Raw genomic sequence first — 17,358 nt, 5'->3', positions numbered from 1 at the left:
AAAAAACAAAGTCTGTTCTTATGCATTCCCAGCATCAATTAGCAACTGGTTTTAAAGTACTGCTTAGAGGCCTCAAATCAGGATCAAAGCTACAGTATAGTAATGATTATCAAAATACCTAAAATGGAATTATGAAAGAAAAAGGAAACTTTTTCTTAAATAGAAGGAAAGTTATTCACAATATTAATACTAATTGCTAGTCCGAAACCAGTCAACCAAACTTCAAAACAAACAGAAAGATGACTTGTATTGTATAAAAAGAATGAAAAAATTTAACTCATGTTTTCTCCATAAAGTTAAAATTAAAAAAAAAAGTTATGTCTTTTAATAAAAATCATCCTTAGCATAACTTTACATATTGCTATAACAAAAGCAAGACAAATCCTTTGGGAAGAGGTACTTAACGTACTCTCCTAAGTGGGTGTCTTGGAGATACCACATTAGTCCGTACTGAACACTACACAGAACAGTATTTTCACAGAACAGAAATTCTCGAGAGTGAAAGCAAGAGGAGCGCTGAAATTCAACACCGAAAAACTGCTACAAAACCAAAGCTATTTTTGCTAGTCTTTTATATAGTATGTTTGCTATAACATAAAATAGCAAGACCCATGTGAAAGTACACAGAACTAAAGTCCCCTACCTGGCAGCGGCTGTAGTGCCTTTTCAATGGAAGGCAATGGTTCCTTCCTGAGAGATCGATTTAGTGAAGCATCCTGTGCACTGAAGAGTCCAGGACTGTCGGTTAGTTTTTTACGTCCATTGGTACTGGTAGAGTTGGTGACTCTGCAGCTGCCTATTGCACTTGTGAAAAGGTTTGTATGTTCATCACTGCTGGTTGGCTCAGAGCTGGGAGTAAATCCTCCCAGAGACAGACCCGGGGAGTTTTCCGAACAGTCTATCTGTAACGGTGTCTGCAATCCCAGTGCTAATGAATTTGACTCCGAAGGTTCTCTCCTGACCCACTGTTCATCTCTGCTTAGCAGACCCTTTGAAGGTGACAGGTGTGGACAAGACATATGGCATCGGTGTTTCTCTTTATGTTTGTATCTTTCACCAACAGCCTCCTTCCCAAACCTGTAGCGCTTCAAGGACTCCAGAACTGTTCTAGAAGAGCTATTAGCTGTTATAGCGTCCATGGAAACTTGTGGTTGTTCAGAAGAACGATGTTCTCTGTGTTTATGGCGATGTCGATGCTTATGTTCCAGCATCCAGCCGTAAGCCATTTCAGGTGGAACGCTGGGGTATGTGCTCATCGACAAGAGCGGAGTCCTACTCGTCGTGAGGAACGCCTCCTGACGTAGAAGTTTATGCTTCTTCTTGTGATATTTGGCGGGATTGAGAAGCAAATGGCCTGTATGCATGTAGGAAGGTGGTGGCAGTGGGGTAGTAAAAGAAGGAGAAGGTGGAGGAGGATAAAGAGTTGGAGGGTACCTTCCATAATAACCTAAGCCTATGGGAGCAGCTGCAAGGGGAGAAGGAGAATAAGGCATGCCATAAGAGGGATAGAATCCAGTACCAGAAAGAGGAAAGCTGAGACTGTGCATAAAAGGCATTTCTGCCATAGCCTCCCGCATTTTTGGAGGCCTGCCTCTCTTTTTCTTTAAATCAGGTTTTCTAATGTAGTGCAAAGGATCTAAAGGAAAAGTAGGATGAGTATAGAAACTATTGAAATTTATCCTAAAAATGGTAGGCAGTAAATCTCGGGGTATAAAATGATGACTTCTGTGGGTTATTCTAATCTCACTTAGTCGACTTATTAATTCTTCTAATTCAGCAAGGAAATCTGGGTCCTGCCTACCTCGAAGCTGAGGATACTTCTTTTTCCTTTTTCGCTTCTGTCTTTTCATTTTGTCATAACTAAGGTAATCGTGACTTCGGCGCTTACATTTGTGTTTATGCTTTTCTTTTAGATTACTTAAAACAGTGGAAGTTTCAGGTGGAATAAGAGAAACATGATCAAATGAATGCCTTTTCTTCTTTTGCCCACAAAACTTCTCTGCTCGATCTGAAGTACTGTTGTTATCCGTTCCTATTCCACTGTCACTGGGAATCGTCTCATCGCTGTGAGACTCGCTGACGGGGGAAGGAGTGGCTTCCTTCAGTGACGTCAGCTCACTCAAATGAGAAGGAGAGTTTGGCAACAACGTAGGTGGAGATAATCTCCTTCTTCCTTTAGAAGCTTTTTTCATTGCAAGTGTCTGAACAACACTTCCTTGTCTGGAGTGTATGTGTAAATACGGCACTGAGCTGGGCTCAATAAATCCTGCATCACTGCTGACAGGGCTCTGTCCCCCACTCACCGCAGAAGACTGAGAGCAAACTGGGGAGGGAAGAATCTCTGAATTAGTAGCTGTTGAAGGCAGCAGATGGGGAAGTACTTGTCCTAGTGATGTCCCAGGCGCTTGTTGGGCAGACTTCTCAAGAACAGTCAAACTAGCTGAATTACTAGTTAAAATACCATTTAGGACAGCTTTAGGTTTCCTTCCTCTCCTTTTTCCTATGTAAATGGTTCCTTTCTTGCTGACATTTATCTGCTGGCCTAATTTTGAACCAAACGTGGCAGCAAGAGTTGACACCGTGTTGTGGAGTTTAGATTGCACTTTCCCTTTGTTATTTGGTTCCACTGTACTGGAGAGAATTTGATTCAGAAGTTTTTTTCGCTTCAAAGTTTTCATTTTATTTATTTTTCGGATAATCGTTTTCATCAACTGTCCATTATTTCTCTTGGCAACTTTTCTGTCTGAGTCTACTTCCAGATCAGTCATGCTACAAATATTAGGTTTTTGGACTTCTTCTGGCCCTCGTAGCTGGTCCTTTCTCTCAAAAAAATCTCCACTTCGATGTTGATCACTTTCAGACTCCATCTTGTTTGAATTATCTGTTGCAACAAAAGGTGCCACAGAAAGAATAGGTGGCTTCATTTTAATGGATGACCTGATCTGTCTTTTAGGTCTCCCTCTCTTTTTAGGAAAAGTTTGTCCTGATAGGCTCTGTTTTAGGGAGGGAATTTCTACCTCAGGCTGCAAAACTGGGGGTTCTTGCTCTTCCTTTGACTGCACTGAGAAGACCTTTGATGCTGGGATTTTTAGAGTTCTTTTGGGGGGGCCTTCAAGCTCTGGCATCTCCTTTGATTTAGGTCTTCCTCTTTTGGGTTTATACATGTCAGGTAAGAAATCATCCGACATACACAAACTAGAGGGTTGTTTGTGAGTACCACAGAACTTTTGAGTCTGCTTGTCAGTCTCAGTTAACAGTGCAAGAGACTGCCCACTAGCCTCATTCAGTTTTGGCAACTGATGTTTGACAAACTCATGCTCCACAAATGAAGATGATCCTATGTTTTTCAAGAATTTGGCCTGCTCCAAATTGCTGTTCGACAGTGCACTGTATGAAATGTTTTTAAAAAGCTCTGACCTTTCTAGTTCTAGACCCTTCGGTGGTCGACATGCGTTTCTTGACACCACTTTAGTCCATCTTGGTTTCCTTCCTTTTCTTTTCTTTAAAGGTTTTGACTGCTGACTGGTGCTGAGATTTTTAGGTCCTTGGCAGGATTTATCTGATGCAGTTATTGCACCAATCTTTAGGAACTGCTTGCTACTAAACAAGCTTGTAAAACTAACTACTGAAGGGGTGACAGTAGCATGAATGCTTGTTTCAGCTGCCAAAATGGGTCTTTTTCCTATAGAGGGACTAGTTCTTGAGGTTTCTACACGAGTAGCTTTTGAATCATTTAAATCTTTATCAGCACCTTTAAAATCAGTGCTCAGAGTATGGTTCAATGTTCTGTTTATATTCAGAAGTGTACTCTCAGAAGAAAACTGAGTTTTGCCAATCTGATCTGAAATCCCTTCTAAGAGATCTGCTGTGGAACTTAAATGCAGAGAATTTGATGCTAACTGCGAAGATGATGTTGAGAGGCTCCTGTTTAAAGTGGTAACAGACACCGTGGGTGAAGGTGATGGGAGATTTCCCTCTCCAACTGCACTAAATGGGGACTTCGCTGTAGATACATCTGAAGCACCTCCTGTCCTGAAGTCTGGTGAAGTGCAATATACTGGAGGCTGCTTTTCATGCTTAGATGTTTCATAAATCCCTTTTTCATCGGTTGAGTAGCCATCCTGTGGAATGCATGTTCCCTCCTTAAATATCTCTTTGCCTACATCAGCAATTTCTTTCCGAATTGAAAATTTTTCCAAGATACTTTCTTTATTCTGTCTTATATGCTTCTCAAATGTTTTGCTGGTAGTATTTTCTTTCAGTAAATCTGTAGTCTCATGGCTTTCAAGGCCACTGAGGTTTGAATTGCAAGGAAGCTTAAAAGGCTCTGAGGCAGGCATAAGTGAGTCTGCTTTCAGAGTTCCAGAGTCCTTGTTAACCAAACCGACTGGAGTGTTGATTCCTGTTGGCTTCTTCCCAGAGTCCTTGTTAACCAGTCCCACTGGACTGCTAATCCCTGGCACCTTCCTCCCAGGGTCCTTGTTAACTGGTCCCATTGGACTGCCAATCCCTGGTGTCTTCCTTCCAGAATCTTTGTTAGCCAGAACTGTCGTACTGCCAGTCCCTGGCATCTTTCTCCCAGAATCCTTGTTAACCAGTCCTGTAGGACTATTAATGCCCAGCAACTTCTTCCCAGCATCCTTGTTAATCAATCCTGCTGGAGTGCCAATCCCTACTGGCTTCTTTACAGACTCCTTATTAGTTAATCCAGTTGGAGTGCTGATCCCAGGCAGTTTCCTCCCAATATCTTTGCTGATTAATCCAACTGCAGAGCTAGTCACTGGCTGTTTCTTTCCAGAGTCCTTGTTAACTAATCCTGTTGGAGTGCTGATCCCTGGTGGCCTCTTTCCAGAGTCCTTGTTAACTAATCCAATTAATGGGCCAATCCCTTGTGGCTTCTTCCCAGAGTCTTTGTTAACCAATATGGCCGCACTACCAATCCCCAATGGCTTCTTCCCTGAGTCCTTGTTAACTAATCCAACGGCAATAACTGATCCTGGCAATTTCTTTACCAAATCTTTATTAACTAATCCACTTGCAGTTATGGTTCCTGGTAGCTTCTTCCCAGAGTCTTTAACCAAACCAGCTGCAGTTCCACTTCCTGGCTTCTTCTGCTTTGTTTTGGAAGACTTTGAAGGAGGGCAAGTTGCAATGAGTTGAGCCAATTTTTCTGTTACAGTTGTTGCTCCATTAATTTGTGTTCTATCCTTTAAATCAGAATTATGGCTACTGGTAAGAGTTGGAGGAGATGACTTTACATAATCTGTCATTTCAGACTGCAGTGGAGAAAGTTTCTTAGTTAAAGGATTTGTTTCTACTTGTACACCTTCTTCCACATGGAATTCAACTGTTGCAACTTCTCCAGCTTTCTTGTAAAACTTTGAAGGGTCCTAGAAGTTAATAAAAAGAAAAATTCTTTAGGAATAGAGCACGGACTCTGAATAACATAGTACCTTATGTTGAGATTATTATATCTGCTTTTGATAATAAGGTACCTATATAAACACATGCTGCATGAACTTGATAATTTTAAAGCAAATATATTTCAGTGGACTTGTTAAGGATTCTTTTTCATGATAAGAAAATGCACTCTCACTCCCAGTCTCCACTGTAAACCTTTTAATCTGCCCCCCAATTAAAAATATTTTTTTAAATATTATGATATTTATATAAAATTATCAACAGTAATGCACTGAGCTAACTGTAGCATGACAGCACTTGAAGGCCTCACTTACTACTGGAAATCAGCTGAACTAGGCACTGCAAGGGCAGGCATTTTGTGAACTTGTCCACGCACAGCTCTATCAATGCTTCTCAATCTTGCCCAACAATACACTCAACCACTGTAGTAAGAGGTTCTCCCCAAAGCAGACTACTGATTGTACTAAAATAAATCAAACTATTTTGTTGTTTATACAAGAGCAACAAAACAAAGAATAAACAAAACTTCAAGAAAAAAAAAAGCACAATACCCATTACCCCAATAAATTAAGCTTTTCTTCTGGAAGGACATTGATTTTATATATAACTCCCAACAAATTATCTTTGAAATGCAGGGGATCCATTCTTAGCCCCTGGCTGGAGTAAATGTAAGACTCTCATTCTTTATGAGATAACAACATATGCACAGAGCCTGAAAACCTTTTGGCATGTACTATCTTAACTGTTAAACAGACTATTAAGAGTGAAAGACATCATTGCCATACCTATCCAGCCCTATGCAATGAAAACAAATAAGGCACTCGCATAGCACTTACTGTAATTAATTACAATCAGCATTATGTTCATTACGTTTTACAAAAATGTAACTAGGGGTGGCGAAAATTCAATTATGCTGCAGAAAGATACAATTTGGGATTAATTTGAAATTATTTGATAAACAGCAAACTTTGGCACTGCTCAAGAACAAAGTATTTGCTGAGTATGCTACACCAGCATGATTTAAACAGGAGACTGCAAGCTGGATTCACTCTGACATAATTTCCTAGGAGATATGAAGAAGCTGCTTGGGTAACATGTGCCGCCTGAAGTGCCAGAGCCTCTTCAGCACATAAACAGGCACTCTAGATCCTGAGCTACTACTGCCTTTCTGCAGCAGTGGAGCAAGAGGCGTGTTTCTTTCTGCCTGCATACATGCCTGGCACTTAAGTGGAAACTGCTGATCAGCATGACCCATGACATGCTTCCAAACCTGCGAGTCAACCATTCCAGCTGATGACATCAACACCTAAAACCTTGATGTACCAGAAGCTAAATTTCACCGGCCATTGTGGTCACTGCCCTACCTGCCCAAAAGTGTTTCTGAAAAGTAAACAAGATTTCACAAAACAGTGATATGTCATCAATCAAAGTTCTCTTCTTCGGGGACAGTGGCCGTGAGCACTGGTTGGGGTCACACGTCTCCAAACCTTGCTGCAGTAGAAGAACCAAACCCGCAGGTCTTATCAGTTACTTGTTTTAAAGCTGTGGTGCAAAAGAGATTGTGGTGTATGGAGAATAGTTTGGCATTTAGCCCAGCTTTTCCATGGCAGCTGCAATCTTATGTAAATTATGCTGGAGCTTCACATTTCAGGAACTTCCCCCCCCAGCCGCCCTCCTACTCCCAAAACAGACAGCGTGGGGGAAGGGGGGGGGGAGCCATGATTTGTCCTAGAGCACTGGAGGCAAAAAAGGTGCCACTGGTTCTTGAAATGACTTTTTTTGTGCAAACATACACTCCATTACACGGAAAGGAGTGATCTTAAGTCCAAAACATAGTACAGAGTGCTTTCAATGAATACAGCACTTCAGAGCTTCAATGCTCCGTTTGGCCATGTTCACACACAATTCTACAAATGCACATCCAGTCTCTTGCTTTCATTTTTTTTGTGCTGCTTTAAGCCAGCATACATGCAACTCTCATTTAGCGCTGCACTTTTCTCTTGTTGTGGTTCAATGGACTAGAGAGCCCTACTTTGCTGTTTCCTTTGAACAAATACACCGTTTTGTATTAGGGAAAGCATAAAGTTGCATTTTAATGCAGAGATGGTTTAGTGAGGAGTACTAACAAATCATTCTCAGAAAAAAAAAAAATCATCTAACACGTCTCCTAGGTGTTTCATCCATCTAACTCACCTAATATGTCTGAGGACAAGCATATGTTTCAAGCTTCTTCACTGATACCTGTATGTATCTAATGCACGTTAACTGTGCCACATAAAAGTCTGAAATAATTTTTCTTGGATTACCCATATTTTCGATTAGAAGTTCTGGATCTATTATATATTGCTGACTTTCAGACAGCAGGCTTCAGCTAGGTTCAAAGCTGTTAAAAACAGGTCTAGATTACACTACATGAAAATCATCCTGTCCTTTAAAACCTAGAACATTCACTCCTGTGCAATCTTTAGATGTAACTGTTTGGTATAAAACTACCCAACAAAAGAGTCCCCCAAAGCGATTACGAAAAATACATACTTTTTCATAAATTTGGTATTATCATTAATTTTGTGCCAATCTGGATTTAAAACTTTAAATCTCTTATGTGGATGTACACTTTCCAGACTTATATCATTAATTTGAGAAATAAAAATTCCAAGTTACTTTGATATAACTATTAACAGGTTATAATCAATCATTCTAGAAACATCATAGAAGTAAAGGCAATTTTTGCTGTTGGCTTCTGAAAAAGGCATTCATTCATTGTTACACTACAGCATGATCTCAGACTTTTTTAAAACCTCCATCAACAGCAACTGTCATATTTCACTGACAAATCAGGTGTTTTCACTGCGCGACATATTTGCCATGCAACCATCATGACAAATCTAAGGGGATTTTTTTCTCATTTTCTTAGGTTTCTAACTTTTATGGATGTGATGAAAATAGTTCCAGCGCAAATGATCAAGTGAATCTGCTGAGAACTTGTTACATAATTTAAAAATAGTGTTTGCTGTAACATCATGGATTTTTTTTTAATAGATCTTTGCATGTATTTTTCCAAAAGCACAGTAGAGTTATAACACACTGAGTTTCTTTCTTACTTTGCCTGGAAACTTAGCAAGTGTGGACTAAGAGATTTTTTTAAATGTATTTACCCCTTATTATTTTAACTGTTGTTCTTCCACCCAGCACATAGGATACAAATGAGCATTCTGAAGAATCGCAGAAATTTCATAATGCTTATGCAGTTGTGGTACAAAAATGTTCTGCACAAGTTCCCAAAATAACAGGTGGAAGTGTTTCTACTGTTAATTCTTCAACACTAAGATCTGCAAGTTTTTTCTCAAAGCAAGTTTTAGTTAACTACCAGGAACAATATGACTTTGTAAAACTAGATCAAGACAAAAAACTCATGCCCCAGAACCTGCAGAAAATGTTCTTGTATGTCATTTTTCTTGAGTTGGCTAGAAAGAAAAAAAAAAATGAAGACTTCTTTAGCTTTGGTACTTTTTTGCCTGAAAATTTTCAATTAGTGGCTGTGATTTCATCGGTAGACTTTCCTGCAGTGCTTGCCTACATAACCAAGGGCAATAGAAAGAACTACAGAGTATCTGCACTCAGCAGTTTTACAAAGAAATAAGGAGATGGAGCGAAAGGGCATGTTCCATCTTGCTTCACTGTTTTACTGTGAATATTTTAGAATTACAGCAGAGACTGTTACTATCACTTCTTGCCCTATTTTCTAAAACTTCAATAGTGCAACTCTGCTACGCCATTGGCTGTATTTACCATGTATGCACAGGTAAACCACTCACACATCTCTGGTGCTAAAACTAAGAGAACCAGAATTTGTATTTATGTATCGGGTTCACATTTTCAAGCTTAGGAAGATGTACACAGGCCATACAGTAGTATCTGTCTGGACATACTTCTGGGGGAAGAAAAAAGTGAAATACCAATTTCACGTTCAGCAAATTCAATACTGTTTTGCTATTACAGTAATTTCTAATTTTGTTTCTCTAAACACCTGGGAAACTCAGCCTTTTCTTGGTCTCTGTTCTGTAATTTTCTCTTCAGAAGACTATTAACTTCATTGCCTACATGGTTCTGGAGAACAAACTCTAAGTATAAAATGTACCAATTTCAACTAACCCACTCATCTTTGAGAATGGAGATAAACCCTCTACTGATAAAACTGAGGACAGTGCCCCAGTTTTAAGAGTCTTTTCAGAGGTAAGCTTAATATAGAAGCATAACAATCATGACATGGGAGTACAAAGCGTTATCCTAATATTTCAGTTTTTATACTGACATTCACAGGAGAGGATTTCCATGACTTCTTTCTCTTAGTGGTTAACTGAGTATACTGCAAGTGCTAAATTTCCATTCAGTTTCTCAATTCCTCCTGTCAAAGGATGAAGAAACCATGTTGTCACCATCTGAGTTCCAATATTAATTATTCTCTCCGGTAAAAATTCCCTGGGCATGATATCTTGATGCAAGGGGAAGGTTTTCATACTTAATGTCTGAAGAGTTTGCTAGTAAGAGAGTATTAATTGCAAGTAGTAGTACCTCAAATCAGACATCAGGAGAGATCAACGAACTGATATTCCAGATTGACCTAACACCTAACTCATAGTAACCCATATACCTTTAAAAAAAAGGAAAAAAAGTTAGCAGTATCATGACAAACAGCAATCTACCTTTCCAAATGTTTTTTTTCAAAATGAAGCTGGACAAAGCATCAGAAACTAAGCATGTTAAAGAGGCCTCAGCTACAGTTTAAAGTTACACAATGAACCACTTTTACTTCAGAATTTCTTGTTCAATAGGCTAAGTAAATGCTCCCTTTTTTTGATATTGGAGAGAAAAAAATCTAAATTGAAAAGGTAGAGTCTGGAAAAAGTCATTTTAGTCATCACCCTTAATCACCCTTAACATATGGCTACTTGTTCTTTAAGAGTAAATGTATTTTTGTCTCTTCAAAGATCCTCTTCCTTAAGAAAACGTAAGTACTGGTATGCCAGGCAGAATAAAAAGATCTCTTCCATTTTTCCCTGTCTGTAATAGCTGCTCTTACTTGCCACATCATGCATATCATAAAATAAGATATCCTCAAAGGCAGGGCTATCTTACATTTGGAAAATACCTGGCACATTTTTCATGCCATTGCGTGTGGCTTATCATTGGTCTATTTTCTATCATATCTGGAAATATATTTTTTTGCCTTTCAGGCACTACTCGATACTTTTATCATCAGAATGTTAGTTAAGACACATAGTAAAAACAACCATTCTAACAGCTAAAAAAAAAATTCAGATACTATAGAGATAAGCACAGTAAATACACGAACCCATTTAAATAGAGACAAAAAACCTCTCCTACACAGGAGACTAAAAATTACACTATTGCTTTTCAGGCATTTACAACAATATTCAGCTGACATCAACACAGAAATCATTTCTCCCTCACAGTTAAAAAACAAAGTCGATAAACTGTGAAAGAGCAAAATTATTTTTCTGCTGATCAAACCATTTCTAACTTTAGCATCTTCAGCGTCAGAAGTTACATGGAAAAACAGTTAGTAGAATATGATTGTGCAGGGATGTCAGAATCTTCTAAACAAGTTAGAGTTTAAATTGGCTATGACTTGCAAAACAGTTCATAAACACACTACTCACTTGTTTTGAAGGGCAATGTTCATTCTTCTCATCTGTCATCTTCCCACTCTTCGGTGCCCTTCTTGGTTGCTTGATGCTGGTTTTTATAGCAGGTCGGCACACATAATTCTCAAGGTTCTTAGGGGGCTTCTTCGTTCTCTTAGCTTGAAGACCAATTTTCAGTTTCAAATTTCCCTCTGAAAAGTTTGTTTCTTTCACTGAAAACTGTTGCTGTGCATCAGTTAGAGCCTCATTCTTCCCATTCTCCGTACTGTTCACCTCCCGATTCTTCTTCTTACTGTCCTCTTCTTCCTGGGTGCAACTTTCTAGCTCTACTTCTCCTTTTCCCACCAATGTGCCAATGTTTACTACAGAGGGGCTTTTCCCAGAGAACCCGTCAGAATCAGAACCCAAGCCTAACATAGCAGTATTCCGAGGGTCCATCACAGGCGAAATATATGCCTTCAGGTAATTTTAGGGAAGATTTACAGAGATGTGTTCCACAGACGATTTGTTCTAGCACTGGTAGCCAGCATCTTTTACTCTGTAGAAGGAAAAGAAAAACAAAAGTAAACTTCAATTTTATAGCAGAAATAAAACAAATATTAAAAATCATTAGAAAGCAAAGAATCATATTTTAGAAAGTTCCAGAGAAGCATAGTTATGCAGCTGATGTTTCAAAACACCAAAGCTTCTTCTAACCTATAACAAAAATATGATTTCTTGTAAAACCATTTTTAAAATGACAGGTGAAAATCAAAAGCCTGTGACTATTCTTATATACTTTCCAGTTCATCCATGGGACACTTCAAAGGATGATGTAAACTTTAATATTAAATCACTGAAATAACTTCTTTTTTTCCTTGAGTCAGAGCCCAGCAACTCCTAGCACTGCCACTCTTATTCTGGAGCCAGCAAAGCAGCTACATCTAAGGAATGACACAGCTAATGAAACCTATGATAAAGCATGCAAAAATCGGAGCCAATGTAGTTTTAATCCTCTGAGGCACGAGGAAAGTTAAGCTTAACCCAAGAGCAAACTGGATCTCAAACATGCTGCAACACCTGCTTATTAGTTAAGGACTTTCCACAGTTCAGGGAGGAGGATGGGGATGAGGGAGAACAGAAAAAGCAAAAGCAAAATACCACACGAATTTGTACTTCCTGGACTATGGGAACAGAAAAGCCCACGCTTCTGTGTATCATCAGGGACACTATTATGTACACGCAATTAACCTATTTGCCATAAGGCATTAGAGGAAACCTTTTTGTCTTAACTTCCATAAGAACTAAGGCAAAAGTTTCTTATTTGTATCAGCTTGCTAATGGAAGGGTTTCCAATCCCTGATCGGCAGACTACTTAAGCGGTGTGCCAACACTGCCTCCTGCGCTTGCACACAGACTAGCACAGAGCCAGAAACTGCTGTTTCCTCCACTGCTGAAGAACAAAAAATCTGGGTACCCCATTGTATTTTTATCAGTGACTTGAAAAAAACCAAAAGTCACCACAAAAACAATCTGCAGAAGATGCAAAGATGGTGTACTGCTAACTTCCAGGTTTCTGTACAGGGCATAAGTTAAACACATGCATTTCACCAAGGATAAGTAATATTTACAGAACTGGGGACCTGAAAAGCAGCAATGCTTGAAAGGACTTTATGCATAAGATGAACAGGAACGCCTGGTGAAATACGATAGCCACAAGGACATACACAACCCTTGTACTATGCTGAAAAAGTATGAGGTCTTTTTGACACTGCTACCGCAATACGTTGTCCATGTGCCATTTACCCTGTAGGCATGACACACCCAACCATTCCAGACCAAACACCACTTTGCCACAGCAGCACCTTGAGAGGAAAGCTCTCTGTTCTCGAGTTCCAGAACAGATCCCAGGAGCAGTAAGAGAACAGCCCCTGTAGATGGCCGTATCTGTTTTAGGATCATTCAAACCAGAAAGCTTTTTAAATATCTTACTCATTTTTAAAGCACCACCTGAAAGTGGACTAATGCAAACACACAAGAAGCAGGTCTCACAAAATATCAACAGACTGAAAAGGACATCACAGGAACTAATTCAGCCCGATTTTCCGTTCTCATCTTCTATGCAATTCTTAAGACTAAATCATAAGGAATGTGATGAAAAGACAGCAGACAGTTTGGTTTCATTTCCCTTCACACACACACATCTGCTAAACAGAAATCTAGACTCCTAAATTAACTGCCAAACAAACCATCCTGAAGCAGGCACTTGCAGGTTTGCAGCAGAGATCTTTATAACCAACCAGCAGGAAAGCAGCAAGCACACTGTATTTTTAAGGAATAAGACTACTTGATCCTGCATTCCATCCATCAATTATTACGAACTTCTCAGCCAGTTTTGACCCATTTTTGCAAAGGTGGATGTAGGCACTTAATACAGACATGTTTCAAAGAAATTAGTCACTACAATGAAGATGAGATCTATATTCAAATCCTCCCTGAAAGGAAAGGTGTCTATGAGTTCAACAATTGTCTGTGACATTTGGCCTCCTGGCAGGTCATCACACACATACTCCAGTCCATGATCACGTGGCAGGTTCAGAAGCCGCAGTACTTATGCCTCTCATCCAGACAGTAATCAGAAACACAGGAGTGTGAGATGGTATTTAGGGGTGGCTCAGTAAACATGAGTCCTGTACACAAAGGGAGAAGGATAAGGAATGTCACAGAGATCTGGTGATCCTGGCAGGCCTAAGGCAACTGTAGCGGACAGGGGTTGGAAGACAGAAGCCAGGGTTACCAAGGACAGAAGAAATGCTGCTGAGAACACAAAATACAAACCATTCAAAAACTAGGCTTCTTTAGTTACATTCTCAGATAAAAACTTGTTCTCACACATTCTGTGCATGTTATTTAAAGGGATTTCTATCTGTAGTTAAGACTTTTCAACTAAGAACATCCTGAAAAATAGAATATGGTATTATTATTCAGAAGATCACAGGTAATTAGATAAAATCTCCATTTTGCAGCCAGGGGGAAAAAAAAAAAAAAAAAAAAAAAAAAAGACAGAGTGGTATGACATGGGGCTAGAAAGCAAATCAGTGAAAGAGTTCCTGATTCTAGGCCTGATGTTCAGTCCATTAGGCTACACCATGCCACTGAAAATGGGATTTTTCCTACATGCTGATATACAAAGAAAAACTGGCCAGCAGTATAGTAGTTTTAGGCTAATGCATTAATTTTTATTATCCAAATTCAAGAAAAGGAGAGAATTCTACAGGCCATTATGCAATACAAACCTCTTGTATCTATGTTCACCCAAACCTTTCTTTCTCTAGTTCAGTAAGTATAGTCCAAAACAGCCACAACTCTCCAGTCATTTTCTCACAAAAAAATAATTTGTAAACTTAAAATCCAAAATCAAATTGAATGTAAACTCTGTGAACCAACACCATCTATACTGCTGCATTTGGCCTCACATTTACTTCCTCGAAGTCTTGGTACTAAGTAAAGGATTACACATACACACAGTGAGTGACCTTGCAAACTGCAAGACCAAGACAAAATGCACATTCAGAATTAAAGGCTAAGAGGGAACTGTGTTAAAACCTTATTCTGTGATAACATAGAATTAGTAACTATTCTAGAAGCAAAGTCACAAAATTGATGGCTCTCATGAACATGTACCAGGTCATTTTATTTATCCATTAATTCCTCTCTACACAGACAACAAAAATGCTAATCCTGGACCTAATCATCATTTTGCCTCAATTACTGTAATCTTCTTCTCTCTGACTCTCCAATTACCCCACTCTAATTCATAGAAAATGTGTCTGCCAAATTGATCATTTTCATAACCATGAACTGATTAGAGCTCATCTCTCTGAATCCCAGTGATGCTTTTTCTTCCCTACTTCATCAAGTTCAGGCTTCCAGTCATTGCCTTTAAGGTGTACATAACTGTACCCTGGTTCTTCAGTTGTTCCTGTACCTTAGTACTTTCTCTTTCACCAGTGATGACCGTTCTATGTTTTTCTTTTTCTAAATAACATCATTACTTTTTCTGTGCTACTCTTCACATTTTTGGATGCTCCTTCTGCACCACTCCTCAGAATCTTTACCTTTCTTCTAACGACTCTCATTTTAAAATCTCCTTGTGGATGCCACAGTGCAGTTGAGCAGCTAAATACCAACAGTCATGCATCAGAGGCAGCTACAAAAGCTTGCAGTTAATTTACTCTGAACAGTCCAAAGATTTGGTACTTTCAAGACACACAACTATCATATTTACATGTCGATACAATCTACATACCTGTGCCCTCCCTTTTCACATTTGTTCCATTAATTTGTAAAGTCTTGTTTTTAATTATAGTACAGGCTCCTTACAGATTAGGAAAATATAAGACTATGGATTTGCAAGGTACTTACTTCAATGATGCTGATCCCTGCAAAAGATGTTTGCATGTTTTCACTAAAAGGAGCTTGACAAGAAAAACACTATATTCATCTGATACAATGAAAAATATTCATGTTAACCTAAAGCAGTGGAACTTTATTGTCTATGGTTACAATTAGGTACTTACTAAAGTGTTGCCATTTAACCACACCTCTTCATAACTTTAAGACCAGGGTCTGTACCTTCATAGTCATTGTGTGGCATTTTACACAAGGCCAAGAATTCTGCTCAGCAATTCTTCTACCGCCTCCGACACTCTGCAGACCCACAGCAGGTCTTTCCAAAGGGGCATCAAAATTTTTGATTTAAAGATTCTGAGTGACAAGAAAAACTGCCATTTCCCTTGGGAATCTATTCCAAGAGCTAATCCTCATTTTCCAACAATTTTCATCCATCGGATCTTATGCTACCTTCAGCTTTGCTAGATTAAGCACTATCCAGTACCATATCTCTACGTAGCCTTACAAATTATGATCATGACACATCCAAACCATCTCCCTGATGAGCAAAATATACCGAAATTCCAGCCTCTCAGCTAGTAGATTCAGTAGACCTCAAATTACTCCTGTAATATTAAAAAAAAAAAAAAATTAAATCCCTTTTGACATGTGCTAACTAGAACTCAATGGTGTGCATTAATGATTTTTCTAATGCCATACACAGTGTTTTAACTTCTATTATTCATTCTTATTCCCCTGTTGACACATCCAAAGCCCTATTTGCCCATCATCCACTATGATTTCTGTTCTTCCGATCCCCTGCTTTTCCAGAATAAATACCAGGAGTTGACCTATGCTGTCAGCTCCTAGATATATGATTTCCCCCCCCCCCCCATTAGCAATATTAAATGAGATTTTTTCCTCTATCCAATTTACTATGTAAGCCTCATTTCTGCTACTACTTTTGTTGAAGTAAAAATACTGTGATTTTACATTTTGAAGTTAAGTATTATTCATTTGTAAAAATAAGTTATTCTTTCTGAAACAATATGGTATCTTTGATTTATTAGGAAATTCTTTCCATAGCTCCAGGTCCAGGGTACATTTAAAAAATTCAGCTGAGTGTCTGAAGTCCCGGAACACTACTAGTAACTGCATGCCCTCCCACATTTCCTTCTAATCTTCCATCTTTGTCTTCTTTTGCTGCAGAAGACAACTACTATACCCACCCAGAAGTTCTTTCACAAAAGAGAATAAAATGTGCTATATATATATGTTAAAAAAACCTATATTTCTCCATATCATCTATCCTAAGAAACAACATGGATCCCTGGAGGTCACTGAATGAGAAGTTAAAAGACCGTGGATCACCTGTGCAAATATTTTTTAAATGTTTACAGATGGAGATACTTGTCAAATAAAATTGTTTCTGTTGTATGGAGTGACAGATACTATGTTTTACAAATAGAATGTGCTAGATATGTTTTTAACGGACATCAAAATATCAGAGTCTCTTTCTTAACAGTAAAGAATGAATATTATTTAGCAGTGTTAGGGGCAAAGACAGGAAGGGCCACAATGTGTTGGAATGGCAAATGGTAGCTTATTTTCTAAGGAGAAATGTGCAGAGTTCAGACATGAGGCCACTTTGTAAGTACACTCCAGTGGGAGGAAAACTCTAAGCAGATACACTGTTTCTTCTAATCTCTTACCCTAACTGAAGAGTTTGAAAACACAAAATTGAATTTTGACTTCCCAGATCATTGTTTCATATACAAATTCATATGCAAATGCTAAATATGGCATAACAACAACTGCATTTGGTCAGATCAAAGGTTCATTATTAAAAACAAACAAACAAACACACACACACACAGATAAAGTATGCTATGATAATTCC

The 17,358-nt window shown here is 38.8% G+C and overlaps 1 protein-coding gene across 2 annotated transcripts in view; it reads right to left on the bottom strand.

The window, feature by feature from the left end:
• ASH1L (ASH1 like histone lysine methyltransferase) overlaps positions 1-17,358 on the bottom strand; it is a 59,331-nt gene that overhangs the window by 39,209 nt on the left and 2,764 nt on the right. For both annotated transcript variants that reach the window (XM_026115120.2, XM_026115121.2), the window contains exons 2-3: positions 11,103-11,625; positions 644-5,390 (exon numbers count right to left, since the gene is read on the bottom strand). In XM_026115120.2, coding sequence (XP_025970905.2) covers positions 644-5,390; positions 11,103-11,525 — 5,170 coding nt within the window. In that variant the 5' untranslated portion in view covers positions 11,526-11,625. The remainder of the gene's footprint in view (positions 1-643; positions 5,391-11,102; positions 11,626-17,358) is intronic.

The sequence above is a fragment of the Dromaius novaehollandiae genome, chromosome 29, assembly GCF_036370855.1.
Source record: "Dromaius novaehollandiae isolate bDroNov1 chromosome 29, bDroNov1.hap1, whole genome shotgun sequence".
In the NCBI taxonomy this organism is placed as follows: domain Eukaryota; kingdom Metazoa; phylum Chordata; class Aves; order Casuariiformes; family Dromaiidae; genus Dromaius; species Dromaius novaehollandiae.
The sequence above is the reverse complement of the archived record's forward strand: the minus strand, read 5'-3'. Positions and strand labels throughout refer to the sequence as shown.